General features: G+C 35.1%; 1 protein-coding gene across 9 annotated transcripts in view; it reads left to right on the forward strand.

The window, feature by feature from the left end:
* UPF2 (UPF2 regulator of nonsense mediated mRNA decay) overlaps nucleotides 1-26,471 on the forward strand; it is a 196,899-nt gene that overhangs the window by 101,986 nt on the left and 68,442 nt on the right. For 7 of the 9 annotated variants that reach the window (XM_072653327.1, XM_072653331.1, XM_072653326.1 and 4 more), the window contains 3 exons: nucleotides 10,896-11,037; nucleotides 13,532-13,652; nucleotides 19,558-20,823. In XM_072653327.1, coding sequence (XP_072509428.1) covers nucleotides 10,896-11,037; nucleotides 13,532-13,652; nucleotides 19,558-19,567 — 273 coding nt within the window. In that variant the 3' untranslated portion in view covers nucleotides 19,568-20,823. Of the gene's footprint in view, nucleotides 1-10,895; nucleotides 11,038-13,531; nucleotides 13,657-19,557; nucleotides 20,824-26,471 lie in introns of those variants that run through there. The other 2 variants (XM_072653332.1, XM_072653333.1) reach the window with 2 other exon arrangements.

The following is a 26,471-nucleotide window of genomic DNA, read 5'->3' on the forward strand; positions in this document are numbered from 1 at the left end:
ATTGTGCCAGACCAAATAGTGATCAAGTGACCTATAGAGAACTATCATAAGTGATTTCTTCCACCCCAGGGAAACTACATTATGATGAAAGGTAGCATAGAAAATGGAACGATATCAATCAATACTAGACCTCGATGCACCAAATGCGTCTAAATTTTTAAAGGAACAGTTAAATGAATTACAAGTGGAAATAGATTAGTAATATTATAATACGGGGGGGCTTGAACTCTCAGAATTACATAAATCTAGCCAAAAAATAAATGAGAAAGAGAAATAAGAAAGAAGTTGAAGAGGTAAATAGAATGTTAGAGATGCTAGATAAGATAACTATCTGGAGAGACTTGAATGGAATTAGAAAGGAATACACCATTTTCTTATTTTTCCTTAAATCTATTAATTTATTTGTTTTTATTTTCAGTAGTCACTTCTTTAAGTTCCAAATTTTCTTTCTGTCTCCCCCCACCCCCCAGCTTCCGAAGATGGCATGCAACCGTATATGATTTCTGTACATACATTCCTATTAAACACATTTTCACTTTAGTCATGTTGCATAGAAGAATTAAAACAAATGGGAGAAACCATGAGAAAAACAAAACATAACAAAAGAGAAATTAGTCTCCTTCATTCTACATTCTGACTCCATAATTCTTCCTCTGAATGATGCGTTTTGCATCATGAGTCGTTTGGAAACGTTTTTGGTCCTTGCATTACTGTGAAGGCTAAGTCCATCAAAAATAGTTGTCACACACTGTGGCTGTGACTGTGTATAATGTTGTCCTGGCTCTGCTCAATTCATTCAGCATCAGTTCATATGAATCTTTTCAGGTTTTTCTGAAGTCTGCCTGTTTGTCATTTCTTACAGCACAATAGAGGAATACACCATTTTCTCATGGTACCTTATAAAAATTGACCATATATTAGGGCACAAAAACTTTATAGTAAAATTCAGAAAAGCAGAAATATTAAATGCATCCTTTTCAGGTCACAGTGCAATAAAAGTTATGTTCAATAAGGGACCATGGAAACAGATTAAAAACTTATTGGAGACTAAACAGTCTAATCTTAAAGAATGAGTGGGTTAAAGAACAAATCACAGGAATAATAATTTCATTAAGGAAAATGACAGTATATGGGATGGCATCAAAACTTGGGTAATGCTACAAAAGAAAGAATCAGAGAAAAATTTATATCTCTAAATTGCTTATGTCATTAAACTAGAGAGCAGAGCAGTGAATTGAGTATGCAAAAACTAGAAAAAGAAAAAATTTAAAATCCCCAATTAAATACCAAATTGGAAATCTTAAAAATTAAAGGTGATATTAATAAAAATGAGTATAGGAAAACCACTGAATTAATACATAAAACTAGGAGTTGCTTTTTGTTCTTTTTAATTAATTTATTTTCATTTTCAGTATTCACTTCCACAAGCTTTTGAGTTCCAAATTTTTTCCCCATCTCTCCCCTCCATCCACCGCAGTACGTGGTGTATTCTGATTACCCCTTCCTCCAATCTGCCCTCCCTTCTATCACACTTTTCCCTTGTCTCATACCCTTTCCCTCTATTTTCTTGTAGGGCAAGATAGATTTCTAAACTTTGTATTATTGCTGGTTTGTCTTATTTCCCAGTTACATGTAAAAACAATTTTTAACATTCATTTTTAAAACTTTGAGTTCCAACTTCTCTCCCTCCCTGCTCTCCCATACCCATTGAGAAGGCAAGAAATTCAATACAGATTATACATGTGTAGTCATGCAAAACACTTCCATAAGACTAACTATATTTCCCTCCATCCTATCCTGCCCCTCCATTTATTCTATTCTCTCTTTTGACCCTGTCCCTCCTCAAAAGTATTTGCTTCTGATTACCCCCTCCTCCCATTTGCCTTCCCTTCTGTCATTCCCTTCACTCCCCACTTATCCGTTTCCCCCCTACTTTCCTGTAGTGTAAGATAGATTTTCATACTAAATTGAGTGTGCATGTCATTTCCTCCTTAAGCCAAATCTGGTAAGAGTAAGGTTCACTCTTTCTCTCTCACCAACCCCCTCATCCCCTCCATTGAAAAAGCTTTTTCTTGCTTTTTTTATGTGAAAGATAATTTTTACCCTATTCTATTTCTCCCTTTTTCCTCCCAATATATTCATCTCTCATCCCTTAATTTTATTTTTTTAGATATCATCCCTTCATATTCAACTCACCCTGTGCCCTCTGTCTGTATGTATATAATCCCTCCAACTACCCTAATACTGAGAAAAATCTCAAGAGTTACAAATATTATCTTTCCATGTAGGAATGCCAACAGTTCAACTTTGGTAAGTCCCTTATGATTTCTCTTTCTCTTAGGTTTACCTTTTCACGCTTCTCTTGATTCTTGTGTTTGAAAGTGAAATTTCTATTCAGCTCTGGTCTTTTTATCTAGAATGCTTGAAAGTCCTCTATTTCATTGAATAGAATATTTTTTTCCCTGAAATATTATACTCAGTTTTGCTGGGTAGGTGATTCTTGGTTTTAATCCTAGTTCCTTTGACCTCTGGAATAGCATATTCCAAGCCTTCCAATCCTTTCATGTAGAAGCTGCTACATTATGTGTTATCCTGAGTGTGTTTCCACAATACTTGAATTGTTTCTTTCTGACTGCTTGCAATATTTTTTCCTTGACCTGGGAGCTCTGGAATTTGGCTACAATTTTCCTAGGAGTTTTCCTTCTGGGATCTCTTTCAGGAGGTGATCTGTAGTTCTTTCAATATCTGTTTTACCCTCTGGTTCTAGAATATCAGGGCAGTTTTTCCTTGATAATTTTTCGAAAGATGATGTCTAGACTCTTCTTTGATAATGCCTTTCAGGTAGTCCCATAATTTTTAAATTGTCTCTCCTGGATCTGTTTTCCAGGTCAGTTGTTTTTCCAGTGAGATATTTCACATTGTCTGCTATTTTTGTATTCCTTTGGCTTTATTTTACAATTTCTTGATTTTTCATAAAGTCATTAGCTTTCATCTGCTCCATTCTAATCTTTAAGGAATTATTTTCTTCATTGAGCTTTTGGACCTCCTTTTCCATCTGACCAGTTCTGCTTTTTGACGCATTCTTCTTCTCATTGACTTTTGGATCTCTTTTGCCATTTGGGTTAGTCTGTTTTTTAAAGTGTTATTTTCTTCAGCATTTTTGGGGTCCCCTTTAGCAAACAGTTGACTTGTTTTTCATGACTTTCTTGCCTCTCATTTCTCTTACCAATTTTTGCTCTACTTCTCTTACTTGATTTTCAAAATCCTTTTTGAGCCATGGCCTGAGACCAATTCATATTTTCTTGGAGGCTTTGGATGTAGGAACTTTGACTTTCTTGTCTTCTTCTGTTTGTATATTTTGGTTTTTCTGGTCACCAAAGTAAGATTCTATAGTGTGATTCTTTTTTCCAGTTTTTACTCATTTCTCTAGCCATTTACTTCACTTTTGAGCTCTTTGTCAAGGCACTTCTCTGCTTCCAGTGAGGGAGGGGGTGTACTGTCAGCTACTGGATCCCCCCACAATCTGTGGGCCTCAAGCTAGAGCCAGAAACAGCTGCTGCCACTGCCTCTGCTGCTGCTCAGGCTGCTGTGATCTCCTCCACTCCCTCTGCAGCCCTGGGGCAGGGCCTGAACCACTCTGCTCTCTGACACAGGTCACACAGGTTTTTTCCACTAACCTTCCAATTTATCCTTGGCATTTTGGGGTTGTGAAGTCTGAAAACCACTATAGGTGCCAGAAATTCAGACTTCCTGAGACCTCCTCAGGTCCCATCAGCACATCACGATAGATGCTTCCCGTCGACCTTCCAGGCAGTGTTGGACTGGACATATGGTTCATTCTGTCATTTTAGGGGTTCTGCAGCTCCAGAATTTGTTTAGTCATTTTTTAAAGGTATTTGGCTGGACTTATGAGGAAAGCTGTGGCAAGTCTGCTTCTACTCCATCACCTTGGCTCCACCCCCCAGGAGTTATTTTTGTGAGAAAAAAAAGATTAACTATTGGTTACTATGAATTTAAAAGAGAAGAAAGCCAAACCAGTGGTATTAAAAATGAATATACCACTAATGAAGATCAAATCAAAGCAAGTTTAAGGAGTTGTTATATACTTGAGTATATGCCAGTAAATTTAACAGTTTAAGTGAAATAAAAGAATATTTATAAAAATATAAACTGCCTAGCTTAACAGGAGAGAAAATAAAAAATCTAAATAAACATATCTTAGAAAAAGAAATGGAGCGAGTCATAAATGAGCTTCCTAAGAAAAGATCATCAGGACCAGATAGATTTACAAGTGAATTCTACCAAACATTTAAAAATCAACTAATGCCAATATGATGTAAATTATTTGGAATAACAGCCAAAAGAGAAGTCTTACCAAACCCCATTTATGAAACAAATATGGTAATAATACATAAACCAGAAAGAGCAAAAAATAGAGAAAGAAAATTATACATGAATTTCATTCATGAATATTGATGCAAAAATCCTTAACAATATACCAGCTGAAAACTACAACAACATATTACAAAGATTATAACTTGGAACCAAGTGGGATTTATACCAAGAATGCAGTTTAATATAAGGAAAACTATTAACATAATAGACATCAATAAGAAAAGTAACAGAAATCATATGGTTATATCAGGTTATATCAATACAAGCAGAAAAGGTTTTTGATAAAATGCAACACTGTTAAAAACACTTGTAAGCAAAAGTATAAATGAATTTTTCATTAAAATGATAGGAAGCATCTACCTACAACCATTAGCAAACATTATTTGTAATGGGGATAAGCTGAAAGCCTTTCTCATAAGATCAGGAATGAAACAAAGATGCTCATTGACACCAATATTATATTAGAAATACTAGCAATAAGAGAAAAAAAAGAAATTGAAGAATCAGAATGGGCAATAAATTAATAAACTATCTGTTTTTGCAGATGATATGATTATATACTTGGAAAATTTTAAAGATTCAGCTAAAAAGTTAGTGGAAAGAATAATTTTAGCAAAGTAGCAGGATCTAAAATAAACCTGCATAAATCATCAGCAGTTCTATATATTATCAAAAAATCCTGTAGATAAAGATAGTAAGAGATACTTCATTTAAAATAATGGACAGTGTATAATATTTAAGAGTATACCTACAAAACAAACACAGGATTTACATGAACATAATTATAAAGTATTTTTATACAAATAAAGTCAGATTTAAATAATTGGAGAAATATTAATTGTGGATAGGCAGAGCCAATATAATAAAAATGGAACTTTTCCTAACATGATCTATTCAATGCCATCCTAGTTAAATTACCAAAAAAATTATTTTACTGCGCCAGAAAAAAAACAATAACAATTCATTTGGAAGAACAGAAGGTCAAAATATCAAAAGAATTAATGAAAAACATGTAAAGGAAGGAAGTTTAGCAGTATGAGATCTTAAACTATACTATTAAAAGACAGTAATTAGCCAAATTATCTGGTATTAGCTAAGAAATAGAAAGGTAGATCAGTAGAACAGAGTAGACATATAATACACAGTAGCACACAATTATAATAACCTTGTGTTTGACAAATGTAAAGATTTAAGTTTTTGGGATAAGCATTCATTATTTGGTAAAATTGTTAGGAAAGCTAATTTCAGCCTGGCAGAAATAAACATAGACCATAGACCATAGACCTTACACCATTTACCTAGACATGGTCAAAATGGATACATGATCTGGATGTAAATGGAGACATAAAGAGAGGTATCAGAAGAAAATTAGAACAACATGGAACAAATTACTATCAGACTTAGGAAGGATAACAGTTTATGAACAGACAATAGAGAGCATTTTAAGGTATAAAATGGATATTTTCAATTACATTAAATTGTAATTTAATGTACAAATAAAATCAGTGTAACCAAGATTAGTAGGAAAAAAGAAAATGAGTAGGAGAAAATTTTTAGACAGTTTCTCAGATAAAGATCATATTTCAAAGATATAAAGTTTTGTCAAATTTAAAAGAATACAAGTTAGTCTTCAATTGATAAATAGCCAAAAGATATGAACAGTTTTTCAGCAAAGAAATCAAAATTATATTTGTAGTCATATGGAAAAATGCTCAAAATCATTATTGCTTAGAGAATTTCAAATTAAAACAACTTTGAGATATCATCTCACATCTATCAGATTGGCTTAAATGATAGAAGGGGAAAGCAACAAATGCTGGAGGGGAATATGGAAAAATTGGGACACTAATTCACTATTGCAGAGCAATCTGGAATTATCCCTGAAGAGCTTTAAAACAGTCTACCCTTTGAACCATCAATGCCACTTTTAGGTTTATTACTCAAGGTAGTTAGGGAAAAAGGAAAAGAACTTAACATGTTCTAAAACACAGCTGCTCTCATTATAGGGGGAAAGAACTAGACATTGCAAGGGTGCCTGTTAGCTGGGGAAGGGTTAAACAAGTTGTGGTGTATGATTGGGATATAATACTACTGTGCTGTCAGACATGATGAGCTCAGTGATTTTAGAGAAACATGGAAAGATTGGCGTGAAATGAGCAGAACCAAGATAAACACCGTACACGGTAATAGCGGTGTTATTCCAAGGATAGCTTTGAACAACTCTGTCATAAATACTCAGACCAACTACAAAGGACCTGTAAAGGGAGATGCTATGTACCTCTAGAGAAAGAACTGAAAGATAGAAGTATGTGGAACATGTTTTTTTATATATGTATACATTTGTATGTATATATATATGTGTGTGTGTGTGTGTGTGTATTGTGTACATACACACACATTTATATGTAATAGTAGCCTTCTCTGAAGCAAAGTATGGAGGGAGGGAAGGAGAAAAAAGTACCAGAGCAAGGAACATGAGAGAAGCAGGGTAGTTTTGAAAATGATGTGTAGTATTTATTGTTATAGTATTATATTGTATTATGCATTACAGCATTATACATTGCATTTATTACAGCTTTTTTAAGTATGCAAAGTGAAATGGAAATTCATGCTTTTGTATTGAATCCTTTTATGTTCTGTGTACGTGAAAATGTTCTTTTTTCTTTTTCTCTTCCTTTTTTTTTTGGTCTTTTTGTATTTAAGTTCAAAATGAATTTTAAAAAAAAAGCAAAACAAAAAACAACTGACCTGGAAAAACAGGTCAAGGAGAGAGAATTTAACAATCATGGAACTCTCTGAAAACTGAGCAGAGTGAAAACCTGGGCACTGTTTAAGAAAGTACAAATAACTTCCCAGATCTATTAGGACTAGATAACAAAGTGAAAATAGATTTTATTGATCACATTCTGAAAAAAACCTCAGAAGGAAGAGAGTTACAGGAATGTCCTACTACTAAGAACAGATCCTAATAAGAAAAAGAAACTTCCCTTGCTTCTCCTTTTGAATTCTTTAATGTGGTAATGGATCAGCTATGTGACGCAGTAGTTAGAATGCTGGCCCTAAAATCAGGAGGACCTCACTTCAAATCAGACCACAGACGCTTAGTACCTGTGTGACCCTGGCCAAGTCCTGTTCACCTCACTTTCCTCACCTGTAAAATGAGCTGGAGAAGGAAATGACAAACAACCCCAGTATCTTTGACAAGAAGAGCTCAGATGGGGTCATGAAGAATCAGACACTATTGTATGACCACAAATGTTGTAACATATTAGAAGAAAGCATCTGAGAAAGCAAAATGGTTCTGAATTTTCAATCAGAAGACCTACATTCCAGAATTGGCTCTGTTATTTAATATTGCCTGAGTGACTGTTAGGCCAGGCACTTAACCTAATGGTGGATCTCAATGCCTCATCTGTGAAATGAAGGAGTTGGGTTAGATTGGCCAACAAATGTTTATTAGTCACCAGCCATGTGTCAGACACTGTGGTCACAGAGACAAAGATAAGTCCCATCCCCACAACTAGCATGCATTCTAAAATTATATATGGAATAAATGCAAGGTAGTTTGGGGAGGGAGGGCTTGGACAGCTAGGGGCATCAGAAAAGGCTTCATCTAGAAGGAAATCCTTGAAGTGAGTTGGGCAGCAAACTAATGAAATCTGTGAAACTGAGGGAGAGAGAGTGGGCATTGATGAGATGGGGAAGGAGGAGAGAGTATATTTTAAGCACTGGGAGAAAGCCAGTGCAGAGGAACGGTGATGAGAAAGAAGATGGAAGTGCTACGATTAAGGAACAGCTACAAGGCTAGACATACATACATACACACATACACATACACACATGTATGTGCCTAAGTACATATGTATATACGTGCACATTCATATATTCACACACACATACTTAGAGAGAGGAGGAAGAAGGGGCTGGAAAGGTAGGTTACTGTCAAGTTGTAATGAACCTTGGAAGTCAAACACAAGAATTTGTATTGTTAATAGTAGCAAGAATAGGAAGCTCTGGAGTTGAAAAAGGACAGTGATATGGTCAGTAGACCTACACTTGAGATTACTTTGGCATCTTTGTGAAGGGGAATTGGAGTAGAGAAAGATTTGGCAGAGAGACCAATTAGGAGGCTAAGATCACTTCAAGTTCTAAATCTGTGATCCAGAGACTAGCTTTATGACATCCAGATTTCATGTAATACAGTTCCTTTTTCTTACTGAAATGAAAATGAATGTCAGTCAATAAGAGCACTGTGAAGAATGCCATGTAATTGTATAGTAAAATTAAAGGTTCTGTCTAATAAGAAGTATGATAACATTTAAGCATTTAACCTTTTTATCTCTCCATTCCCCAACTCCTGCCCATGACGAGAAATTTAATGTTTCAAGAGCAGTAAGCATTTATCAAACACCGTATGCCATTAAGAAGCAGTGTGGTATACTGGATAGAATCAGGAGGACCTGGGTTCAGATTTTGCCTCTACCACTTAAGTAGTTATATGGTCATCAGTAAGACATTTGACTTTTGTAAAACTGTTTATCAGTAAAACTAGGATAAAACCCATAGTATATACTTCACAGAGCTATTGTAAGCCTCAGATTAGAGGGTGTGTATAAAGTGCTGGAATACTAAACATCAGTTGTTATGATCTACTTTATGTCATCTCTGAAGGCTGCTTTTTATGGTTCTTTGGGGATATTAAGGGAGAACAGTGTAATTACCTTCCTCTACCTTCCCTCTTCTTTCCTTCTCCACCCCTACAATCCCACTCATAAGTTCCGTGAACCTTTCTTAATTGAAGTAGTTTGATTCTCAAAGATGGTGATATATTGATCTCTTGACTTAATAATTACAATGAGTAATGAATCTTTTCTCCCCAAGTGATATGGGAATATGGACACCCTAAATTGAGCAGATAGGAAAATAATGAAGTTGACATATGAAAACAGGGAATTTATTTTGAGAATTTTTATTCACCAGGTAAATATTAGTCCTGGTAGTCAAATCACTTTAAATTCAGATTTTAATTTGTCTTTGTGTTTCTTTGGTGTGGAAATTGCTTCAGTGAAATGGGCATTGGATTTTCAATGTAGTATAGAAAAGCGAATGATTGTCTTTCTTACTCATTTATAGTTCCATGATCTGATTTTTTCCATGAAAAGAAATGACAGTTGGGATATATTCTAAAAGGATATGGATGATGATTTTTTTTTTAAATGAATTTTTATTTTGCATTTGTGTGTATGTTTGCACACACACATATTAATCACTTATATTTTTCACTGCCCTCTACCCCCTCTTAGAAAACCATCCCTTATAATAAAGAAATAGGGAAGGGGGAAAATGTTCACTGAAATGAACCAATTTATGGATGATGATTTTCTAATAATAGATTTTTGCATGTCTCCTCTTTCCATATGTTAAAATAATGAGAGACTTTAGCTATCTAGATATCTCTTAGATGTCTCTTTCTGCAAAAAATTAGTTTTTAACTTACTGATAATTTCATATCAGTTTAATTCAACATGCTTCTTATATGTGGAATCTTGTGCTGGGTACTGCGAAAAATACAAAAAATTAAGTAAAGTATGTTCCCTACCCTCATAGGAGCTTGCAACCCAGTGTTAACCATTTATCTCAGCAGTAGAAAAGTAATTTATGGACTTAATCCTGATCCACATGAGAGAACTAATTGATGATAAAGAAGTGACAGGAAAAGAGAGAAATCATGTTATTTTAAGGTTCCTAGTAGTGAAGAAAGGTAGTCAAACATGAGCGCTAGATTTATTTGAGAAAACAGATCCAGTGACATAGATGAATTTAGAGAAGGCATACTTGACAGATTTGCATCTGGCATCAGATTGAGATGGGTTGATAATGTTCTTTCTCATAATTGAAAATCAGAAAATTCTTAACAAAACTTGCTGGTTGGAATTTAACAGATGCAAATGTGAAAGTCTGTATTTAAGGTTAAGGCATTTTTTTTTTTAAACATAGAGAATTTGATTTTTTGATCAGATGTTTGCATAAGCTAGCCTTTGGGGATTAAACACAGCAAGCTTAATAGAAGCCAATGGTTAGGTGCAACTGATTGATTATAGGATGTCTAGTGTACAGTTCAGGCATACAGTAATTAGAAAGTAATTAGAACAGTCTCCAAACCAGATGGGATTGGCAAAGAATAAGCTCCCTATCACTGAAATTGTTGGGTGACCTCTACTTCAGGTTTTTATAATTTCTATTTTGGATGAGTTGTTGAACTAAATGACTTTTTATTTTAATTCTTAAGATTCATCCATTCCATTTTAGTATTATTTGCTACCTAATAATGTTAATATTTAAATTTCTTTGTGAAAAGAAATAACTGATTTCCTGGCACTCCTTTCTTCCAACCCTGTCTTGCCTAATATCTGTTAATACTACTATATTATCTATTTTTGTGATTTTTATTTCTCACATCTTTTCCTCAAGTTGGTTATGATACTTCTGTTTTCTTTTAGTTTAAGATCCTTAATGTACCAATGTCTTCCCAACTTGCTGCAAATCATTGGAACCAACAACAGGCAGAGCAAGAGGAGAGAATGAGAATGAAAAAACTCACCCTGGATATCAACGAACGTCAGGAACAAGAAGATTATCAAGGTTTGGAATCTCTTAGAGAAGAAAAGTGCATATTCTTCTGTTAAAAATTATCAAAACTAAACAAGTTGATGAGTGGAAACTCATGCTTTTTTAAAAAAATAGAATTGATTAGATATCAAAGTCACCGTGTTATTGCTTACTTAATCTTATCTTATATCAGATAACTTTTTTTTAAACAAAGGAAGTTCCTTTGAAAGCATTAAAACTTCCACACGCCTTATTCTTTCGCCTTTCATTACTTTATTGAGAGTAGCACTCTGCCAATTCCATACTTAGCTGGACTCCCATGCAGAGAGGTAAATAATATAATAATAATTGATTTCATTTTCTAATTATGGTGTAAATATTTCGGAGGATTACCTTATAAGTAGATGAAACTTAATTTTTGCATAATCATCAGTATACTAAGTGATAATTATATGGCAGTGGTGAGTAATTAATGTAAACTATTATAATTGTGGGGGGTTTTTTGCTGCATCAAATGTTGCTGGATTCATCTCTGGTGAAATAAGTAAGGAATTTGATAAAATAGGAAATAATCTGAAGAAAATATCTCCTGTGAAGATTATTGGATTTGTAACTCAAGAAAGCCTATCCAGGCAGTCTCTTTGTTTCAGTATTCTAGTATCACAGAGTCAGGCCATTTCACCTTCTTCATTCTCTCATCAATATCTTGCTGCCAACCCCAGTTTCCCACCTTTTCCTATAACTCAGAAAGTTTTTCCTCAATGTTCCTGTCTGGAGCCTGATGTCCATGATGTCCTAGTCTAATGCTTTCCTTTCCATGATAGTAGAAATAGCCTCTAGGGAAATGGAGAGGACTGCTTCTTCTACAGCTAAGCCATATCTGGGACTACATTGCTTACCCTGTCCTATCTCCCAAAACTTCGAGCAGAGGTATGTCTGTTGGCCAAGGACTACTTGAATAAATGGACCAAGGATGTTTCTATAAGTAGTCTCAGCTACTTGTGTGCTCCCTGGATCTTGGAATTTTCACAGGAACCTCAGAGGAGACTTCCTGAGTCACTTAGTAGATAGAGGCCAGCCCTCTTTTGCCAGGTCCTCTCATATATAGAAGCTTAGTGGGATGATTTAAGGGATTTGTGCTGTGGTCTTCCCCACTCCCTTTCTTCCTGCCAAGTAAACACACCTAGGCAGAATATTGTTCCCTTATGTGTTAGTGAGAATAGGTTTGATCGAATTGTTTTCTAGATATTTTGATGGGGATGTGTTGAGTAGCAGGGATTTGGATGGTTGTGCCTGGATGGGTCACTATGTAGAGGGATTTGGATAGAAGGACAACATGAAGGTGAAATTCTTCTGGGATAAGGAAGAGGTGTTGTTAAGATGTAGAAGGACAGTTGTTAGCAGAGGCAGTGCCTGCTTTGAAGTTTTGCGTAGAGAATGCTCTGTCCTCTTCACTTCTCCCAATGACCAAGCTCAACTGTCTTTTTACATATTGTATTCCCACTCTGTTACCATAGTGTATCTGGAACAGTAGGAAGAAGTGGCAGTGATAATTTGCCCAGGAGTCTGAGGTATCTTTACAGGACCTAGAATTGGTATGAACAACAAAAGTGTATGTTTGTATATATTTTATCCCCCCATGACTGCATATATAGATTAGTACACTATTAGTGTATACTTAAAATGTGATTATATTTATTTCTGCCAAATGTGGTTTAATTTAAATTATTCTAGACTTCATGACAGTCTTACACACACAACAGCACAAGCCTGGAAATATTGTTCACTAAATTTGTTCCAAAATGCCTTGGGCCATTGCGCATATTCACTGGTTGAGGCACATGTTCAACTTTGATCTTTCCCAGGGTACAGAGGACCAGCTCTGACTTAGCCATCCTAGTTGGTATGATATTCACTTACGTTTGTCATAGTTGAAAGGATTCCATAGTACATGAATTAGCTTTTTTTCCCCCTCTGTCCCCATAAATTCTAACAGTCTCAAAGAAAGATAGTGATTCTTTCTTAACCTAGGATATATCTTCTGTATTTTGAAGTAAATTGGCACTTTGAAGGTATAGCACAGGAACATTTTGTCATCACTATACCCTTTGATGTTCATGCTTAGTGAGCATGGCACCCAGATTTAAATCAGTAAACTTTTATTGGAGCACCCAGTTTTTGCTTAACAGAGTGTACCCAGACTTCCATAGTAATGTGATAAGTTATTTTGTTCTTTTTCCAGGATCATTCTTGTCAAGGGATGTGAATATTTGGCTCACAGTAGTATTTACATTTACATTACAGTGACCTTTGGGTATTGGAATTATCTTATGCCCTCAAATACTCTTACAGAATCTTTAACTCATTTTAAGTAGAATTAGGATATTAGGAATAGGAGTTAGCATACCTCCCTCCAGAGAGGAAAAATGGTTAAAATGCAAAATGGTTAAAAGTTGATCACCCCAAGATGTAAGAACATCTTGCTGAAGTTAATTCTTGTTTGTTTTTTTAATGCACATAATTCCAGAGATGTTGCAGTCTCTTGCACAACGTCCAGCTCCAGCAAACACCAATCGTGAGCGACGACCTCGTTACCAGCATCCAAAGGGAGCACCTAATGCAGATCTAATCTTTAAGACTGGTGGGAGGTAAGACCGTCTTTTATTCATTCACCTTAAAAAAAAAATGGACCAATGATTTCTTTGCTATAGGGAACTCCCATTCAAGAAATTCCTTTGACCACAGCAGATTAGCACTTGTTCTGTAACTTAAAGTGCTAGGGAGCTACCTCGGGCATTTATTGACAGTTCATTAATCCATTTTTCGTTATGTTCAAATAAATAAATAGTTCTGGGATTACAACTATAAAAATACTAAGCATCTGCATCTGAAGAGCACTTTGCTAGGTGCTGATTATTTAATTAAAGACATGCTTAATCAATATATTCTTATTTTATTTAGTTAAAGTAATTTTAATTTTGTAAATATTTTAGGGAAAAGAGTATTTTTTTAAAATAATGGTGCTTTCTTTAAAAATTGATTTTTAACAGCACACATTTTGGTTTCACATCATCATGGGTGAACATTTTTATTTTTATTTTCATTTTTGCATTTTCTGTAAGATTTTATTTACAGGTAGAATTGATTGTGCTTTTTGTTTTCTGATATGCCAGGACAGTCTGAAATGACTTTAATGTTACTTAAAAAAACAGTAATGTGTTTATTTTTTAAATATGTGGTTGCAATTTGTTTTAGAATGTGTGTTTTCGTTCTGAAGTTTTGTAGTGGAATCCATGCCAAAGTTACTTAAAACTGAGTGTTGATAATTAAATTTCTATTAAGAACCTCAGATTAAGCCATTCCTCAATACTTCAGGTTATTGTTATAGCTCCCTGGTATTTTATTTAAATATCCAAGTTGTTTTAAAGTATTCTAGAAAGTAAAGTAACTTTGGTTTTCTCATCTTAACAAATTGATACTAAAATTATGTACTTTCTCTGCTACTTTTACTGTACCTTTTTCTCTTAAACTGTAGATACCATGAGGGCAGGGACCATGTCTTACCAAAATTTTTACTTCCCCAATATTTAGCCTGGTGCTCAGTGTACCAGAGGTACATAATTTATATTCATTGTGTTGGATCCATCTTTTGTGGTGTGTGAAATTGAAGCTCATGACGCTTTTTTTATATACTTATATTTTTACCAATTTATGATCATAGTCCCATAAATAAATCTTTCACAACATTAAAGAAATAATGATAGGTGGAGATAGGGATCAGTAAGTACTTAAGGAGTAGCAGTTACTCCTGAGAATATTAGTTTGCTTCTTTAAGAAAAAATATTTCTTTGAATTGCATACTTGCAGGCAATCCTCACCAAAGTGCTTTTACGAAAATTGGTTTGTCATGACAGTTTGAGTTTCTGTTCTTTGATATATGTTGAGTCTGACTAGGTTAAGCAGTGAAAAATGCCAATTCCTTAACATTACTGTAGCTATTTTTGCAGTATTTTAAGAAGTAGTTTTAAATACAAATAATCTTGGTAATAACTATTTTCTTCTTGTCACTTCTAAAACTCTGGCCTTTTTTTTATCCTGAGGATGTTGTCCACTCATTTAACCTTTGTTTAGGAGTCTCTCTAAAATTTTGAACAGTGTTAAAATTTCTGTTTCACTTAAGTTTATGTTTAGACTTAATAGTTTCTTATCTCTTATTGTAGCATTTGCCTTTTCCCATTCATAAAACTTTAAGGTGTCATGATCTTTGAAATAAAAAATTCTGAAGAAATTACACTGCAAATTTACTTTCTACAGTAGAATTTATTCTTTAAACAAATTTTTAAGAGCTTATCATGTGTTGAGCACTGTCCTAGGTTTTGTATGAGTATCCTAGGTGTTCTTTCTCTGGTTTTCGTTTCATTGCTCTCTTGGTTCTTTTTTCATTCTCCTTAGTTGGATCATCCACCTAACTGTGTATGTATCACAGGTCTCTGTCTTTGACCCACTTCTCTTTCTACACTCTTTCTTGGTGATCTTCTTAGCTCCCATGAATTCTGTGACCTTTATATAGACGATTCCAAGAGATATGTATCCAGCTCTGCTCTATCTGCTGAGCTACAGTCCCCACATCACTAAGGCATTTCTAACTGAATATCTCATAAACATTATAAACTCAGCATATTCAAAATGCACTTCTTTGTCTTTACTCCCAAACCCATCTGTCTTCCTAAAATTTCTTATTGGTTTTCGGTACCACCATCCTTAAATTCACCCAGGTTAGCAGCCTCAGAGTTATCCTTAACTTTTAACTCTTCCCTCATTCCTCCTCTTCCCTCATCTTTCCCTTCTCCCTCATCAGTTACTAAGTCTTATTGATTTTTTTCCTGCATCTCTCTCGCATCTGTCACCTTCTCTCTCATCACACAATACTACCCTAGTTCAGGTCTTCATCACCTTTCACCTAGATTATTGCAGCAGTCTCTAAATTGGCCTAATTCATGTCTTCTTTCTCCAACCCAAACTTCACAATGATGTCAAAGTGATATTTCTAAAGCACAAATCCGATTCTCTGAACAAAGGGCTACCGTGTCTTTGATTCCTGTATTTGGTATTTATAAAGTCAGGCTTATTACACATTATTATCCTTCATCTACTCTGTGGTCCAGCCAAGCTGGCCTACTTATGCTTTCTTACTTTACGCATGGTAATATATCTCCCACTTCAGTGCCTTTGGTATGCATTATCCTGACACAACCCTTGTCCTCCCAGGCCTGGAATGTACTCCTTTTCTGATCCTTCTTCAGTCACTAGTACCTCCCTCCAGGGCTGTTTTCCCTGAGAAAATTAAAGTTCCTCAAAGGCCAGGACTTTAATTTTGATCTTTTTATCTCTGGCACCTAACTTAGTACCTGAACTGTAGTAGATACTTAATAAATGTGTATTGATAAAGATTGTTAAGTTTGTTGACCTTTATGTTTATAAACTAATAGGGGAGCAAAGATTCATCTATCTAATAGAAATTTATGTATGTGTATATGTATATCAAATCACAAATTCTTTTCAAGTCATTTTCTTCCTCTTATAGCTTTCCTTAGCTTATTAACACTTTCCTGATTATTTTCCAAAACTCTTTTTAACTTATTTTTATCAGTTCCTAATCTTTGACATTCTCCCCATGGCTCCTTCTAATCTTGCAAGTTTAAGCCTCTTATTTTGCCTCTCTATATTTTGGGGGAGCACAAGTGGAAAAAGTGACCTGTCTGAGCAATTGCAACTTCCTCTCGTAAATCTCTTCTTAAAAAACTTACTTTTTCATACTTACTTATAGCACTCTGGAAAGTATTTATGGTATTCTGTAATGATAGACCTTTCTGTCAGAATTTCCATGTTGCAAAAGAGGTTTACAACTTTGGTATTTAATTTATATCCCATAAATTTATTAATTTCATAAAAGACAAAGTATTAAGAGAATTTCTAAAGGACATTTCAAATTTGCTGACAATACATTTGTCAGATAAATTCCACTAAAAATCTCAGTGTTCTTACCACTGGAAGAAGTAAATTAAACTTTTCTTGCCGTCCTCTTATTCATTGTAATAGTAGAGAGCCATAAGATAGTGATCAAGATTGATAGTCATCTCAGCATACTGTAAAGAATGTATAAAAATGTTTAAATGAAATAGTCTAGAGAATATGTCCTGTTACTATATTTCTATAAGTATATGACTTGTTAATCTAGTCTCAACACTGTCATCCTTACTTGTTTGTTGTGAAAGCTAATTCCTCTTTTTTAGTTGCTTTAAGAATGCAAAACTTTTCTACAAATGAATTAGTGGGACTGTGAAAAATAGGTGTTTCCTACGTAGAGGAGTAGGTGAAAGTGGGCAAAGACAGAGAATAATGTTAAGCATGAATCTTGAGATTTTTTTGAGTGATAAATATTTTATTTTGTGTTAAATCTAATAACCTGAAAGAACAAAGCCCTATGGAATGTTTCTCTTGATGGTTTTGTTGTTGTTGTTGTTGTTGTTCTGTGATTTTTGCAAATATATCTATATTTTGGTCTGTCACTTACATGTGCCAGGAGTTTGGGGACATACTTGAGAGGAGAGACTGAGAAATTGCAGTTCTCAGTTTGGTTTTATAGTTTTCGAGCATCAAAAGAGATTTTAATGTTGGTAATATATAAATACAAATAGGGAGAAATATACTTAGAAACAAATTATGTTAGTATTATGTAACAAGATAATATTTTTAAGTTTTCTTGACTATAGATTTTCATTGATTTTCAGGGTCACTAATTAAGGATCTTCAAAGTTTGTGTGTGTAAATTAAGGCATTGACTTTGTCATTGAGCATTTAGGCTATAACAAGTGTGGAGTATTTAGTTACAGTAATATACAGTGGGACTAGATCTCTTGTTCGTAGCACTCACTGTTCATTTCTTGATCCCTGATCTTCCCATTTTTTAATAATTTTTAATCCTGTCAACTCCATTGGATATTTTTGCATTTCTATCATCCAGCTAACTCTTTACACGCAGCTCCAGAGCTGAAAGCTTACTTCTTGTTGAGATTTCGTATGATGGATGTATTGAGCTGGGGCTAATTTATCTGCAGCTTGAACTGACATAGCTATTTCATCCTTCTGAGACACATATTTCTCTGAAGTCCTGAGTTTACACATACATTCTCTTTCTCTTTCTTTCTCTCTCTTTCTCTCCCTCTATTTCTCTCTTTCTCTCCCTTTTTCTCTTGTTCTCTTTCTCTCCTCCTGCCCTCCCTCTCTCCTTCCTTTTCCCCTTTGGTGATCTAATCTGCTTCCATGGGTGCTCTATGTCAAAGACATCCAAAAGTATCCATCCCTAATTTCTCCCCCACTTCTTCCTCTTTTCCATCTCCCAAATACCTGCTGGACTTCTCCAGCTGAATATTCTCCTAGAACCTCAAATTCAACATTTCCAAATTGAAATTTGACATCTTCATCTTCATCTTCTCCAAAATGTGTTCTCTCTTCATATTTCCTTATTTTTGTAATTGGTACCTTTTCCCAGTATAATCCAAGTCCTGTCAGGTCTACCTGTATAATATCTCTTCTTCTCTACTTACATGACCATTACCCTAAAGGCTTCTTCCCTCTTCCTCTTAACTGTTGTAATAGTCTCTTAATTGGACTTTGCCTCCATTTTCTCTTTCACATAGCTATCAAAGCAATAATTTTACGGCACAAATATGAACATTTCACTGCTCCACTCAAAAACTTCTGAATAGCTTCATGTTTTCCTTTAGGATAAAATCTATACACATCAGTCTTGTATTGAAGCCCATATGCAATCTGGCTTCAGCTTAATTTTTTAGCCTTATTCACAAGACATGCCAGCCAAACTAGACCCTCCTAATTCAGCATATGGTCTTTCACTTCCATGAATTTGCATAGACTGGAATGCACTCACTAGTCGTCATCTTCCTTAAAAGCTCAAGTGCCACTTCCTGTTTTTATCACCTTCAGTGACTGCCAAGCTTGAAAGTATTCTCTAGATTCTCAAATATTCCTTGAGCATTTATTCTGTTTATTCAGATTTTAACAATTATTTTGAATGATCTGCAGGGGAAAAGGTTGTTTTGCTTTTTTTCGCCGGTAGGAATAAGTGGGAGACATTCTTTCTACTTAGACTCTGCTAGAGGAATTAGGATTTGAATAAATGCATTTATATGTTTACATCTTATTCTTTAGTTCCTTGCTAATGTAACTTCCTGTTCAAGAAGCAGACACTGCATTCAAAGCATCTTAAAAATTAGTCAGCAAATGAAAAGATCCAGAAAGTCATCCATTCTACCTGTTGTCCACAAAATTGATCTTTCCAATGTACTACTTGCTACCTGTTATTTTACTTTAGTGTGGCAGAGAGGTTGTATACTTTGTAATAGATTGATCTATTTGGAGAAGCTACATCTATTACATAATCACTGTAGCGAGAGCACTGTTTCTCTCTTTGGCAATAGTTCTAGTTCTACAATGATTCAATATTTAAAATTGCCTTCTTTATACCTTTAGGAGACGTTGATCCAGCAGCAAGTGTCATTTCATTAGGTCCTGTATCTCTGATGTTGTGGATAGTGGAGTCCTCCAGCAGTTGAATGAGAGCAGTGGACACATCTCAGCATGTCGGGCTAGAGAGTTGCGAATCTAAACCTGGGGCAGGCTGGGGCCATGAGGCAGAAACACCAGCCTCCACTAACACCGCAACAAGCTGAAGCTTCCAGTTATGGCATAAAAGGCCTTTTGTTATGGGAACCACGCGAGGGTTAATCTTCTCATGAGAATGGAGGTAAAGAAATGAGATGGTTAACTTTACTACTGAGCAGTTACACCAAGAACAACTGTCAATGAGATGGATTGTGCCGGAGCAGAAAAGGTTTTGATGGTAACAGTATGGGGGATAAAGAACTTAAGTTTTAAACTTGATGTGAGTTACATTGTCTCTGAATTGAACATCCTGTGTTGGAAGAAGATACATTTGGGGGCTCCAAGACTACAGTAGAAAAGTATAGAGCAAGCAGTAAAATCTTCTAGTCAAACCTTACATGCAGGACAACAAAATGATGAAAGATATCCAAACACCAGATACTCCACCAGGAAGGCTTTCATTTTAGAATTTGAAGGAGCAAAGGATGGGAGAGAGAAATCAATTTTATCCGTCAGAGCCAGTGAGATAAAATTGTCTATTAAGATAAAAGAAAAAAAAGACTATTACTATACAGAGAATGTTGATCCAGATCACTTAGAAAAAGTCTGATACCAGCTTAAGAACAGGGATAAAGTCAAGCCCATTGTAAGTATCATTGAAAACCAAAATGTGCCAGTCAGTATGTCATAGAAAATGACCAAAGGGCAACAAGAAATGGATCAGAAAATTTTGTTGGCCTTCATGGGTTTACAGCCTCTGTCTCTAAACAAAATATGGAAACAAGTAGAGCTTTTATTTTGCTTCCCCCTTCCCCCCCCCAAGTAGAAAGGAGATTTCTTGGTCCATTTCTGACAATCTGTTGTTTATTAGGATAGTTGTGTCTTTTGTTTGCTTTCTAGTAGGCATAGTACATTTAGTTAAAGAGTACATCTGTATGCTACTACTTGATTAAATCTTTTTTTCTAGACATTTTCTTTTTTTTCTTTTACCACTGTTTCAGTTTCTGCATGTAGAATTAAATAAGAAACAAAACTTGTAAAGTTGTAACATTTCACATGGAAATGCTGCCCGATCTTCACCAGCTTCAAAAATCTGACCTTTGCCGATGCTGCAATAAAGTGTTGTAATTTAGATTTGCCGTGTATTTCTTTTTTTTTTTTTTTTTTAAATAAACCCAATAAATGATAAAATCATTATCTGCTGGGACCAACTTTGTGCTTTGTGAGGTGTATACCCTCTTCCTTGGGGATATATACCTCATTTCACTTCCTCAGATATGGCCATATATGTTTTCTTAAGTGCCTAAATTAGGGTTTTGAGTATACCACCTTTATCCAAGTGAAAACTAGGCTATGATGATCACCTGCAAGTTTTAGCTATGCATGAACAATGAAAGTAAAGATGACCCATTTGAGGTGGGTGACTTAGAAGAAAGACAGTGAAATGTATACTCTTGATCAATTTCCTTCTGTTAGGCTGGTCCCAAAGTCTAAATTAGATAACTCCAAAGAAATTAATGGCATTACTGTCATTAACATTTTACAAGTTCTATTCATTTCAAAAGATATGAAAACAGACTTTCAGAATATGAAAGGAATCAGCTTTCCCTCTTTTCCAAATATATGTCTGAAAATAGAATTTAGGCTCGGATATGCAACATCTCTGTCTTTGTAAGGTAATTGTCTAGTGTGTTACAACTTCCTCAGTGCTGAACTCTTTATATATTTCTACTGAATTATTTTGAGAAGTTGAGGCATATACTATTTTTGTATTGCTTAGCTTGATCTTGCTTATACCTTCAAGCTATTGTCCTATATCTCTCCTCCCTTTCACCACTAAACTACTAGAAAGTTTTCTATCTTTTTTCAGTATCTTAACTTTTTTATAACCTATTCATTTCTCAACTCTTTGTTATCTGTCTTCTCAGCCCACCCTTGTTTAGAAATTGCACTTTCTAAGGTTACTTGTGTTCTCTTTAACTGCTAAATGGTCTGTTCTCAGTCCTTATTCTGCAGCTTTTTATGTTGTCAACCCCTGGATGCATTTTTCTTTCTCTGTCATCTCTCTTCTGGTTCTTCTACTTCCTGTTGGACCTCTCCTTTAATTAATAATCATCCATCCCTTGCCCACCTAATACCGGATGTCTCCTACTAAGGCTGTATCCCTGGGCATCTTCTTTCTCTTCACCCTCTTTCTTTGTAATCTCTTTAGATCCCACAGGTGTAATTGTCTCTACAGAAATGCTTAATATATATGTCCAATCCTAAATTCTCCTGAACTCTAGACTCACATTTGACAACTACCAACAGGACATCTCTACCTGAATATCCCATCAACATCTCAAGATATTCATAATAGAACTCATTTATTATTCCAACTGTCTTCTAAAATACCCCATTTCTATTGAAGATGCCACTGGCCTTCCAGTCATATCCAACTTCACAATCTTTTAGGACAGTGACTCTTACTTTTACCTCACATTAATCCATTGCCAACTTTTAGTGATTCTGCCTCCACGTCTTTTGGATCCATCATCTTCTCCTCCCCACTTTAGATTGGAGCCCCTACCACCTTTGGCCTGGACTATCCAAATAGTCTCCTAGTTTGTTTTGTTAGCTTCCAGGCTCTCCCTTCAGTTCATCTTCCATGTTCCTACCAAAGTGATATTCCTAGAGCGCTGTTCTGACTCTGTCATTCCTCAGATATCTTCAGTGGCTATTCATTACGTCTAGAATAAAATATGAACTCGGTCTCACATTTAAAGCCCTTACTCAGGATAGTAGCAGACTACCTTGTCAGACGTTTCACATAACTGCCTTTTCTTGTTCTGCATTCCAACTAAACTGGTCTATTTGCTTTTCTCCAAACTTAACTTATTTTATTTTGAACCTCTGAGCATTTGCACAGGTAACATCTCCTCCATGGTATATCTGGAATAGAGTCTGTCCTCACCTCCCACCTCTTCCTTTCCTTCTAGCCTCAGCTTGGGTAATACCTCCTAATAAAACTTTTCCTTGTCTCTTCTGTTTGTTATTGCAATCTCCTTAATTTCATGTGTATTTACTTATATATGTGTATGTGTCTTCCCAATAGAATGTAAGGTTGTGGGCAGGGACTTTTTTTATTTGTATCCTTAGTGCCTAGCTTTTAGTGGTAATTTAATAAATGTTTATTGAACTCAATTGAATTTTAGTTTTGGTGATCCCTATTTCAGTTAGAAAATTGTGATTTCTTGACTTCAATTTCCTCCTCAAATGATACACAAAGCATGGTTTATATTAATTGGCTTTGTTAAATAGCTGCTATCCTAAAAGAAAGAATTTAAGATTTTTGTAGGCAAGTAGCCTGAGGCCCATAATAAATATGTAAAATAAGGTCCTATAGTGTGTTAATACTTTGTTCCGTTTGATTAGAATAATAGGGAGCTAATGAAGAAAAGACTTAAGGAGGTGTGAAATAAGCTTTCATTAACCACAAATAATACTCTTACATTTGGATAGACCTTATCATAATCTTTCAAATGTTTTCACATCAAGTATTTTTTCATTTGATTTGATAGGTTTGTGTGGTTTGGTCTGGAAGATGGTAATATTCCCCCTTTTACAGATATGAAAACCAAGGTCCATGAGTGTTGTGATTTGTTCAGGGACCATAGTAAGTAAGAGAGCTAGGACCAGAACGCAGGTCTTCAGAGGCCTAGTATAATGCCGTTATGTACATACTTTCTTTGAGAAACAAATAACAAAACAAGTAAAGTAAAGGCAAGAGAATGCATAATGATTTATAGGACATGTTGTACATCACCTATTAAGAAAATGTCATTTGTAGTTATTTCATCCTTCAGTTTTAGGGTTGCCCTTTTGTAAGCCTAATGAATGAAATATTGGTTTTCCATAACTTAGCAAAAAAGGTTTTGGCTCCCTTTCCCAAATTCAGTCATTTTACTAATGAAAGAACCCTTTAAGCCCTCACACTAAAGAGGCTCTTTATGCATGTGCCTGTGTGTATGCTCCTGCATATTTGTAGTATGGTAACACCTCACCTATAGAACCAGTTAAGAACCAGGAAGAATGAAGTCGCACCCAACCAAAATAGGTATTTAACCACTTCAGGCCTTCACTCGGATGGTATTTTACACACACAGTTCTAACAAACTAGGTTATCTGTTTTCTAAACCTAAACTCACTGTAGAAAATCAGGGTGAACAAATCGCCCCAGGCAGGTATTATTGAAACTAGTTTAAAGTGGCAGTTGACTAGAAAGGAAATAAAAAACCATGCCAAAAAACTTTAAAAGTACCACAGTTTCAAATCATTTGGCATAGTAACAAACAGCTTTTACACACTTTAGCGATAATTTTTTAAGTCCTCTGTGATTTATAGTAGTGTAATAATGGATGTTCATAATGGAGACAATGAGTCACTGAGAAAAGGTTCAGTTACATTCAGTAGAAGCAAACAGGGAAGTATGTAATGCATGTAAGCACAACATTCTTCCTGTGATTAAATATGAAAAATTTTGATTTCTGAATGGGACAGGCCTTCATATGGGAAGTCTACTTATCTTTTTGATTCCCAAGGGATGAGGATGAGATTTTTTAAAAAATAGACGTAGAGGTAACAGGTGTTTGCTTTGTGAAATGGGTTTCAGGCTTCTGATCTAAAGTCCTCTCTCACTTTTTTGATTAGTGAATCAAAAGATTCACTAATAGCCTTTCCCAACTGATTTTCTACTTCCCTGTAAATTGTTTATTATAGTTAGTTGTCACCTTCTGTAGCCCAAAGATTTCAAATAGTTCTTGTCTCACACTGGTTTCTGGTTTTCTTCCATATCTTAGAATCCAGCAGAAAACCACACCCAGATGGGCCCTCCATCAGTTGCTGCTTCATGGTGGCATTAATTTTCTTGACATAATCATTTAGATTTAGGGGTTAGCAAGAATACAAACTAGAGAAGGAAGGATTATTTGATAAGAATTAGAAAAATTTGAGTGCAATTTCACAAACTATCATTTTAGACCAGTACCACAATACATTCTAAAGTAGATAAATAACTCAAATGTAAAGATCCTATAGGGTTATAGACTTAGAAAGGACCTTGAAGGGCATCTAGTACAAACTCTTCATTTTAAATTGAGGAAATGGGCCTAGTACAAGTAAATAATTTGCCCTGGGTCACACTGGTCAAATAACTGGCAAAGGCAGGATTGGAACCCATGTCCCTGAATCTAAATTCAATCATTTTTCTGTTACACCAGGCTACTTTTTGTGATAATGTTATTAAATAATAGAGGAGGAGGTACCTTGCATAGCTATGGCTAGGGAGAAGAGTTCATAACCAAACAAGGGATACAGATGATCCCAAAAGATAAAATGGACAATATTTGGGAGTCAAGAGACCCTGGGGTTAATCCCCACTGTGCCACTTACTTGATTATATAAAATCAATATGCGTGAACAAAATGCATCTAGAATAAGTGAAGCTGCCAAGTAAGGAGAAGCTTTTTTGTTTTGCATTAAATTTAGTATCTACTGATGAAAGCTCAATATCTGCGATTTCGGAGAAACATGATGGTATAGTGGAAAGGACCTTGGATTAAGGATTAGTGGACTTGGTTTCAAATCATAGCTGTTATTTATTAGCTGTGTGACCCTAGGCAAATTGCAACCTCTCTGCGCCTCAGACTCCTCATTTGTTAAGTGATTAGCTTATTCTGGAGGACTTCCAAGGTATCTTGCAGCTCTCAATCTAAGATCTTATGAATTATAGCAGATATCTAATATATATATGTATCTATTAATTCATAATAAATAGTAAGATCATTTATATGTGTGTTTAAAAGTATACATGTGGGCCATGAATGTAAGTGGTTGAAGTGTACGCATATATAAGAATTCAGTAGAAATGAAAACTATCAACAATCATAGAATACACCTCCTGTCAATCACTAATGATAAGAGAAACATACATTAAAACAACTGAGGTTTCGTTTCACCCATCAGGTTGACAAAGGATAAAAGACAAAATTATTTAACATTGAATCTATGAAAAAAGACAGGTACAAATAGTAATATACAATTAAGGGGAGCTGTGAGTTGATCTGTCTCCTGGAAAAAACTTGGAATTATGAAATAAAGATTACTAAACTTTTCAGTTCAAACTCTGACCCAGAGATTCCACGGGTGAGCATATGCCCAAAGGAAATTAAATTCAGAAAGAAAGGTTCTATGAATGCAACATTCACAATAGATTTTGGGGGAGTGTTAGGTTTTGGGGGTTTTTTTGGTAGCAACAATGGTTTCCTATTAATTGGGGAATGGCTGAATAAATTTTGGCATATGAATGTAATGGAACATTAATATTGTTTAAGAAATGACGAATATGAGAAATTTAGAGGAACATGAAATGACTTGATTGAGGGGAAGAATACTAACTACCAAAGCTTAAATGAAAGCAGCTCTAAAAGACATGGGAATCAACATTGAATACAATGCCAGATGTTGGGTTCAGAGGCACAGTAATGAAATACTTCCTCTTGGCAGAAAGATGTGAGCTGTGGGTGTAGGATTCTGCAATTGTGTGGATTCGTTTTACTTGTTGTAAAGGGAGAGTTCTAGGAAGGAAGGCAGAACTGAGAAATAATTGTATAATAAAGCTAAAAATATCAATAAGATTAAAAATTCAAGGTCTGGATAAATGAACTTTGAAGTCACAATGCTGGTATTTTTTTTAATAGACTTGAATTTAAGGTGAAAATTTCAAAGTGACAGTGGTTCACAGG

Source organism: Notamacropus eugenii, chromosome 3, assembly GCF_028372415.1.
Source record: "Notamacropus eugenii isolate mMacEug1 chromosome 3, mMacEug1.pri_v2, whole genome shotgun sequence".
NCBI classification, from domain to species: Eukaryota; Metazoa; Chordata; class Mammalia; order Diprotodontia; family Macropodidae; genus Notamacropus; species Notamacropus eugenii.